The sequence below is a fragment of the Oncorhynchus masou genome, chromosome 5, assembly GCF_036934945.1.
Source record: "Oncorhynchus masou masou isolate Uvic2021 chromosome 5, UVic_Omas_1.1, whole genome shotgun sequence".
Lineage (NCBI taxonomy): Eukaryota > Metazoa > Chordata > Actinopteri > Salmoniformes > Salmonidae > Oncorhynchus > Oncorhynchus masou.
Window position 1 is genome coordinate 21,462,142 of NC_088216.1, and position 9,707 is coordinate 21,471,848.

General features: G+C 38.2%; 1 protein-coding gene across 1 annotated transcript; it reads left to right on the plus strand.

Annotated features, from left to right (window-relative positions):
- The first annotated feature begins 3,258 nt into the window (after positions 1 to 3,258).
- LOC135526404 (transcription factor LBX1-like) lies at positions 3,259 to 5,549 on the plus strand. Its single transcript, XM_064954761.1, has 2 exons — positions 3,259 to 3,604; positions 4,095 to 5,549. Exons 1-2 carry the CDS (start codon positions 3,277 to 3,279, stop codon positions 4,592 to 4,594), a joined length of 828 nt encoding a protein of 275 aa, XP_064810833.1. The 5' UTR covers positions 3,259 to 3,276; the 3' UTR covers positions 4,595 to 5,549.
- Positions 5,550 to 9,707: the final 4,158 nt, after the last annotated feature.

A 9,707-nucleotide genomic window follows, 5' to 3' on the forward strand; every position in this document is an offset into this window, starting at 1 on the left:
TCTTTAATAAAGTAGGCGCTGCATCGTAGCAGTAGTCCAGCCCTTTGAACCAAATCTGCGTTGGCTCATAGTGGCGGATTCCAACATGCAATAGACATGTCCATCACAATCAAGTGTGACAGGCGGTTCAATGACAAGAGGTATGAAGGCTTGGCTCTTCACAAGTATTTGCCCTACTTCGAGAATATCATATCATATAATTACCATAAACGAAAGGTGCTCTGTATTTTATTCGTGTTTTCCATGTAATCGCATACACAGAAGTCTTATTTTGTTAACGAAGCATTACATGAAAGGCTGTTCCCAGCTGTTGACACTTTTTTTCAGTAACGTATGACAAAAATGTGCGTTGTTGCTTTGTTATTCTTGATCGGATGTACCAAAAAAGTAGTCAAAAAAAGGAGGGGAACGCAGTATGAAATGTGTGAATTGGGAGTGTTATGCATTTATTATTCGTTGCAGACCAAAACTGAGTCCACATATCTATGGTCTATTTAGCTAGTATTTTGTCTGTCAGGAATGTAACCTTTGATGGTGCAAATTCGATAATAATACACCGAATGTGTACATCAATATTCCCATAATGATTACTACTTACTGGAGCTACTGGTACTATGTTTAATTGGCTATTAGCCTAATGTTGTTCTAGACAACTATTATATTGTGTGTAGCCTACTCGTATTACTCTGGTGTTACAAAAAATAAACCCATATAGGAAGGACATTAGCTGCCAATTGATTGCTACACAATTACGGATTTGAGTATTTTAACTTTAAAAATCTTTGTCAATTATTTTGCTGTCATGTTTGATGTGGTGTTTTACAACTAAATCCTGAAAAATGGGTCGTGTTTCATACAAAATGGGTCGTGTTTCATACAAAATGGGGCATGTAAAATATCTATCATCGCCTCTGAAATCAGATATTACCCCCGACAAACAAATATAAATTCTGGAATAAAACTGTCTTGAGTTTTGGCTGTGGGGTAGCAAGAACTTCCAAATGTGATTAAGTTACCAGGAACGCAGTTTACCCATGCACGCAGAAACCATTTTTGAAGTTGACAGAACGACAATACAGAAAGTCGCTTTGAAGCCTACATTTTGTAACCAGTGTAGTCGAAACGTTAATCACAATAGATTTAGTTCAGAGACAATATTTCGTTCCAAATGTTTCGTTCTGAACCAAATATGTAAAATATATAGTTAAAACTCAGAATTGCGCGTGGCATCATTCTCCACTTCCATAATACCTTATTTTCTTATTTTAAAAAAAAAACTTTTTCGTTTCAATGCCTTTTTAATCCTTTGCTTAGGGCCACATGAATGATTTTACATTCAGCTGCAAATTACATTTGTAGCATATTTGAGGCGTGAGGTAAAATATTGGTGATATCAAACCCGGAATACAGTATAATAAATAGACTTCAACCCAACGTTTTTCAAAACAACAATATTTATCACCCGTCTGTTTTTTGCTCTGGGTCTTTGCCATAATAATACACTATGGCTGTTGATGGAGTGGGAGACGTACCTCATGCACCGGAATCAAAACTCTCTCTCTCTCTCTGACATATTATCATTATGTTGATATTTTATTTCCCCTGGCGTTACATCAGAGCGTGCAGAATGAGCCATCAAAGTGTTTAGTGACGCCTCCTCTTTTGTGATGTATCAGTCTACAGAAACATAACGGTACGTATCAGTTATATCTGGAACATTGCAGACCACAGTCTGTCAGGATTGAAATATTGAAGAACTATGTGGACTTTATTATAACGTATATGTAGCCTAGCTTACTATGCAGTTGCGCAGGTAGCTAATGCTATTGTTATTGTACAGTTACAGAATTCACAAATTGATAATAACGTTGTAATATTATGCATAACTATTATAATAGGCCTTAAATAATATCACTTATAATACGAATCCTAATACTAACACTTACAATAATATTAATAGTAATTTAAATGTATTCTAATCTTATGTATTGCATTCATGTTGAGTTATCATATTATTCCACAACGTCCCACATATTATACGGAAATAGTTTGATATTCAGACTGAAAAATAAACTAAGAGTTGATACTAAAAAAATGAAATGCAGAAGTAGGCTACGTCACCGAAATAGATTATATATCATTCGTTCTTGTATGCAGATGGACCCGTCGGCTGTCTTTCAGAACGGAAGCAAAATAAAGCATCATGCCACCGCTAGCTCGAGGACCGGGAGGACCGGGAGAGAGATTTGATTCGAGATGAAATATCTAGCTGATGATGTAAAAGGTCCCTTTCGCGTGAGTTATGACCCGGATTTGGCTAGGCTGAGAGGGATGCATGCTGCTCCTCTCTCCCCCTCTCCTCTCCTCCTCTCCTCTTCTCTCCTCGCCTCCTCACCTCACTCCCCCGCCCTGAAGGAGTGTATCATCAGTCCTGATATATTGCCTAGATCCATATTGCCTTCAGAAAATAAAGGCTCATCCAAAACCATCGCTTTTGGTGAAGGAAAATGCCCTTTCTGTACTAACTAGTAATTACTTCTTAGTCCACAGCATAGGATAATGTTACCAATTTCAGAATCATTGAAAACAAATCCAATATTCAGACTGGAAACGTTCAAAGTATGTCTTCTAAAAAAATCACACATACTTTATTACTGTAATACTATACTTAAATACGCAATGCGATTTAATCCCCCATTGACTGCACACTCTCTCTTGCTCATTTACCGTAAGGCCTATTCTGGTATCTCACCCCACGACTAATTTAGACCCAAAGATGATAAGAGCGCAACCCGTTATAATTCCAACCGGCTCCTCCTCCTTCAAGCGATGCCTTGTAATTATTGGGAGCATCCCACTCGCAAAAGCCCTGCACTGGACTGCAACATAGTCAGAGAGTGAAAGGGAGAGGGCGAAAGTGCCAGTGGGGACATAATTGATTACGTCCTAATCAATATTAACTTGTTAGTCAGTTGTTGCTGCAACTCCTTTGGACCTCGCCATTTTCAGGGAGGCACCGTTCTCCTTCGGATTGTCTGTACGTATTTTTGTGGAATAATACTTTCAAGAAGAAATCCCGGTTTGGAATTAGGAGGTATTTTTTATGTTTCTTTTTGCAAGAAAGTTTTCAGCCATGCCGTGCATTTGGTGACTGTAATGTGACTGTTTTTTTTTCGATAGGGTTCGATATTATTTGATATCTGTGTTTGTTGTTTTCGTTGTTAGCAATTCAAAAACATTTTCAAGTTAGCTTGCGTAACGACTAACGCACTGATAATGACATCCAAAGGAGTCGCCGAATGTGACGCGGTCGAGAATAGGAGGCGAAGTCCGTTGGACCATCTTCCTCCGCCTGCAAACTCGAATAAGCCACTGACACCGTTCAGTATCCAAGACATTCTCAACAAACCCTCCGTGAAACGAAGTTACACCATTTGTGGTACAGCACACCTGATTTCATCGGCTGAGAAGCACCGTTCGTCCAGCATCTCTGCTCTGGCCAACAGGGCACTGCTCACACAAACCTCACCACTCTGCGCCCTGGAAGAACTAGCCAGCAAAACCTTCAAGGGGCTCGAAGTTAGCGTGCTTCAAGCAGCTGAAGGTAAATATGATGGTATTTATGGCCTTCTAATCATTATATCGATATTACTTTCATAACAGTGCAATTTACAATTTAAAGGGAATTTATTATTTTAATTTGATATGTGAAAATATAATGAAGTAAAGTTGTATCTAAGAATAGGCATTGAACATTAGGTTTTAAACAAGATTGTTTGCCAGAAAATGTTACATTGTAACTCTTCTGTGCGTAATTTGGAAAGGTGAAAAAGAGGCTATTCATGAATTTGCCAGCTGGAATTGTGCAATTGATCTCTTTATGGTGAATGAATAACATTACGTCTACGTTTATATTATGTAAAATTGGCTAATATAACTTATTTTAAAAATTATCATTGATTTGGCGTCAAAAGTCTCAAAATATGTTAAAATTTTCAAATGCTGAGTTCAACGCCCTGCAAAGCCAATGCCATAGCAGCATGAAAAATAAACCAACATGTCACTGACTTAACATTTTATCTTTGTTTGTGCAGGGAGAGACGGAATGACACTCTTTGGGCAAAGAAACACCCCGAAGAAGCGAAGGAAGTCCAGGACTGCCTTCACCAACCACCAAATCTACGAATTAGAGAAAAGATTCCTGTATCAGAAATATTTGTCTCCCGCTGACCGAGACCAAATCGCCCAACAATTGGGTCTAACGAACGCCCAAGTCATCACGTGGTTCCAGAACAGGAGAGCCAAACTAAAGCGAGATCTGGAAGAGATGAAGGCCGACGTGGAGTCGGCCAAAACTATAGGTGACGGTATTGTACCTCTGGAGAAACTCGCCAAGCTCGCTGACCTCGAGAAATGCGCCAACGGAACGCTCGGACATCACCCGCGAGCCGATTCTCCCGCGCAGAGCGGCGGACGAGAGTACGAGCTCGCTCGCAAGCTGCGGATGTCCCCCCTGTCGCCATTTTCAGACCACACAACAAGTAAAGAATGCTCAGAGGACGACGAAGACCTAGAAATTGATGTGGATGACTGATTGCGCAGTGGGATAATGAAATACAAAAATTACGTCAAAAAGCAGTAACAATCCTTACTACGATTGTAACTTTTCCCTGCTGATATTCGTACATCATCTCAGAACATTTACTAGTCTGTTGTGACTTTTGTATCGGCACACAGATATTCACAGTAAGCATGAACAGTACAACAAATAGCCTACGCAGTGCTATATTCAATATATTCAATATTCATCAGCAGTCGGACAGTTTCCTCTTGTCTTCAAATGTCAATGAAAGCAATATGGGTTTCATAATCAGAACTAAAGATAATGCAATTATTTTTTAAACATGTAATTGTCTATCAGACACATACAACTCTGAGTTATTTATCTCTCTCTCTCTCACACACACACACACACACACACACACACACACACACACACACAGATCCTTGTTCATATTTATGTAACACCGTGTCATATGCTCAAAGTATGTCAGTTATGAAATATTTTCGATAGGTTTTGCATGTTGAAATGCATGTTTTGTTTTGTTGATCATTTCTATTTATTGTTCCTTTTAAATTATATTGCTTGTTTATTTTTTGAGACATACCTTATCATACACATAGGTCTACTCGAGTTCAGACCATTTGTATACAGCGTTTACATAATTAGCTAGTCATATTTACACCCACCATAATCCGTATGCTGCATTGCATGATACGAAAGGCAAATTCAAAGGATCAAAAACCAAGTTATGCGTTTTATAGAGAAATGGTCAAACTAAGGTTCAAAAAATACAAAATACTGCGGTGATATTTCGACATGGAGCTACAGTTACTGGACCGTATGAATATATTCATTTGTTTGGATACAATAGAGTACTCTATGGTTGAATAGATTTGTTATGTTTTGTACACCTGTAAGTGCCTTTCTAAAATCAGGACAGTATTTGAAAACCAATGCACATTCTGTAATGTATATACTATGGAAATAAAATGGCTTTTCTCAACGCGCTGTTTGTGTCATTATTATACTGATCGATTATAATTTCGATTTTTAGTCCTAGTAAAAATGGTGACTATATGTAGAATCAAGGGGGGGGGGACTGAAATCCTTTATGAGGCTAATTCAATGCAGGTCTATAATTATGGACGTTTAGAGTAGCCTATTTAGCAACCATGATCCCTTATAATACTTCAATATTTTTTGTTCCATTGTATCCCATTTGTGAGGATACTCGAAACATTTTGTGGCTCAGCCATCTCACTCTCTTTCAAACTGCTAAATGCGTGTCTTGGCTTCTTGACCCGGCAACGTGTTTCCCCATTCGGGAAGAAATTTATGTGAGAATCGCAAATCTGGTGCTGGGGGAGAAAAGAGGGTCTGGGATGCCACAAAAACACAAAGTTTTGGGCCAGTTTTCCTGAGCCTTTATGGGTGTTTTTTTGTTCTGCGGGGCTGCGGGACGAGGCCATAATTTTGAGCGTAAAGCATGAAAACTGGGGACAAATGAGATGCCTTCCCCGATGTGACAAGTCACAATGGAGCCCGCCCGGTCTCCCGCAGGCAGCAATGCTGAGACAAGTGTGTCCCACCGCACAAAAAGGACTCAAACGTTTGGAGGCCATATGGTTTTTGAATTTTCCTCACAATTTCAGACAATTTGATGGATTGACTTAACCCTCCTTTTAAACTGTTTAACTCCCCGCGAACAAAGGCCGTAATGCATACACAGGCCCTTCTCTTCACGAGGGCATCTGCGACCATTAATGTCTAGCCTCTTTTCTTTGCCTTTTTAGCCTGGCATTTGGAACAAGTCAATGAATTACAATGAAAATGGCTCTTTTTTGTCCAGCTACTTGTCTTTCTTCCCTTTTTAGGCCTTGAAATAATATGTTTGACTTTTGTCCAGGAACGTTTTTCTAAACAACAAAATGCGGCACATTTTGTGTGAGAGTGTTTTTCATGTTAAGTAGCCCGAGTCATAAAGAGTTTAGAGTGTGACAGTTATGCCAAAGTCTAGTTAAAAGGAGTCTTTCGTTGCTTTTCTTCTCATGTCTTTTTCTTCTTCTCGATTTATTTCCTTTGTCTTTGCGGAGTTTAATGAAGCTGAAAACATGGTGATGTGAGAAAAAGTCATAAAGAAAAGCTTTCTTTTTGATCTAGAAGAGCCTTGTTTAGCCCTCCGTCCTTTTAAGGAGAAGATTGACGCTGCTAAAGAGGGCTTTTCTTTTCAATACTTTTTGGAAACTGTTCGCTTGAGTTTTATCATCCAACTCTATTATAACGTGTGATATAAACAATTTGTAGGCCTATAGCTTCTCATCTTTACTAAAATAAATGGGTAGTAGGCCTAAAAGGCTAATGGTAATAATAATAATAATAATAATAATAATAATAATAAGGATTTCTATATTTGTTATTTTTCAATTAGCCTTTTTATATTATTATTATTTTATATTAGCCTTATTAACATTGAACACCTAACCTGTGTCTGTACTTTGATCTGAATTTCAAATGAAGCTTAAATAAATGAAGAATCGTTATTACAATGGGAATACGTAAGCTACTTATCTAAAGTAAATTATTGACTGAAATAATGTGGGAGAAACTATCAACACAACCAACACATTTTTAAAATTTATTTGGATGAGGGTCGATTCTTTGAGCTTACACTGACGGTTTGACAATATTTGAATAATACGCAGCAGACTATTCTCAAAGCCTTAATTAATTTGCTGGACAACCACATACAATTTTATTCCGATGACAATGTTAGGCTACTGTAGGATTCCCTAATAATATTTGGATATGGGTAAGCTATATGACCACACGAACACACACATAGGCTAAGGCTACCCACACAAACAACGGCGAGAGCATTAATGGGCTGCTTGACTTGACTGCGCGCGTGGTCGCCAAATAAACCCCCTGCGGTTTTGATGAAAAAACAAAAAACGTGCTCGAAATCTCCCCACCTCCTTATATCACTCACGCCTATTCTGAATAAAGCATATTTATGGTCAGGGAGAGAGGAGAGTGTTAAGGCAGGCTAAGTTTATGGATTTCACTTGCTTATTTTATGAGCAGTTGTCAAGGCGATAACTAATACGACAGTCAGTGGGACCAGTTCTTGGTAATTAATCCGTTGGTCTTAAGTGTATTTCAGTTCAAGATGGAAAAAAATCACTAATTCAATCGTCCGGAAAATTGAAGTTTGATGCATGAGCCCCTGCTGAAACAATGGGGCTGGCCACCAAACTCTCTCTCTTTTCATCTATTTTACCTCCCTTTCTGTGGTCCCTTCATTTATCTGTCTATTTCTTTTTTTTCTTCATATTGTCCAAACATTTATTACAAGAAAAGCAGGAATAACGTATTTGAAGCTCATGATAACTGTAGCCTAATAAGGAGAAATACATGTTAGCAAAGTTTTCAATCTAAACTGATATCAACCCAATGTTCCACTTTTTATAGTCCAATTTATATAAAACTAGCAAATTGTCATAGCCACAGGTACAAACAATCTTTTTAGCCTTTTATATGAAGATATAATGTACATTATCTACACATGTTTTATGTGTATATTCTATGAATAACCTACATAAATCATGAGAATAACATACATAAATCGTTAGCTGCACCAAAAGTTAAAATCGGATAAAATACTCAGGTTTGGAGTTGTCAGTGAAAGTCTCTAAACAGGGATGAATACCAAAGTTTTAATCATACCGTTCCTTGAGAACCAGTTAATACTTCAAACTTCAATTTTACGGGCGATTGAACTAAGCATGTTCCTGACAGAATTGATGTATGTATTAATTTCCTTTAACTGTTGATTAATTAGCCTGCGCTGAAGGCTCAAATGAAACTGTTTGCTTCACATTTGCATATTAATCAAATTGTAGTTGATCATTCGCACGAGGCATGTGATTTAGGAGGGGAGCATATAGGTTTGGTAAAAAATATATACCCCAACCTTGGAAATATTTTCTCTCCTCTGCTGCCGCTGAGTTGCCTGCACTGTATTAAAACCAAAGACGCAGAACGAGTTAGCTTAGCTATTTCCAGCAAACAGAAATTGCCTGTCCAGTTTTCTGACGGCACACCGCTGAGCAGACAGATCTTAATGATGTCAAAATGTCACCGATTTAAACCGGGAGCTTTACCACTACACAAAACCTAATTTCTCTATCTCTTGCTGTCTTTCTCTCTCGTTCTCTCTAAATTTCAATTTCAATTTAAGGGGCTTTATTGGCATAGTAAACATATGTTTACATTGCCAAAGCAAGTGAAATAGATAATAAACAGTATACAGTATACATTATACACACAAAAGTTCCAAAATAATAAAGACATTTAAACAGTAGGCCTGTATTCTCTCTCTCTCTGTGTGTGTGTGTGTGTCTGTGTGTGTGTGTGTGTGTGTGTGTCTGTGTGTGCGTGTCTTCAGGCTGTTGCTCATTCTGAGAGAGGTTTCATGTGAAAATGTAATGTATGACGTCTGATGGGTTGAATGGGATTAGTAAAAAATATACACATTTTCAAAGGCTGCCATCTTCTGGTTAAATGTACTCACTCGCTCGCCCAAAAGCACTCCTATTTAACTTGGAAGTTTCTCTACTCCTGTAAGTATGATGCCACTGCCACCTAGTGGTCGGATTCTATCAAGCACCTCAGAGTGGTCTTACAGTGCCTTGCAAAACTATTCATCACCCTTGGCGTTTTTCCTATTTTGTTGCATTACAACCTGTAATTTAAATAGATTTTTATTTGGATTTCATGTAATGGACATACACAAAATAGTCCAAATTGGTGAAGTGAAATGAAAAATAATACTTGTTAAAAAATAAAACACAGAAAAGTGGTGTGTGCATATGTATTCACCCCCTTTGCCATGAAGCCCCTAAATAAGATCTGGTGCAACCAAATACCTTCAGAAGTCACATAATTAGTTAAATAAAGTCCACCTGTGTTCAATCTAAGTGTCACATGATCTCTCACATGATGTCAGTATAAATACACCTGTTCTGAAAGGCCCTAGAGTCTGCAACACCAAGCAAGCGGCACCATGAAGACCAAGGAGTGCGCTAAACAGGTCAGGGTCAAAGTTGTGGAGAAGTACAGATCAGGGTTGGGTTATAACAAA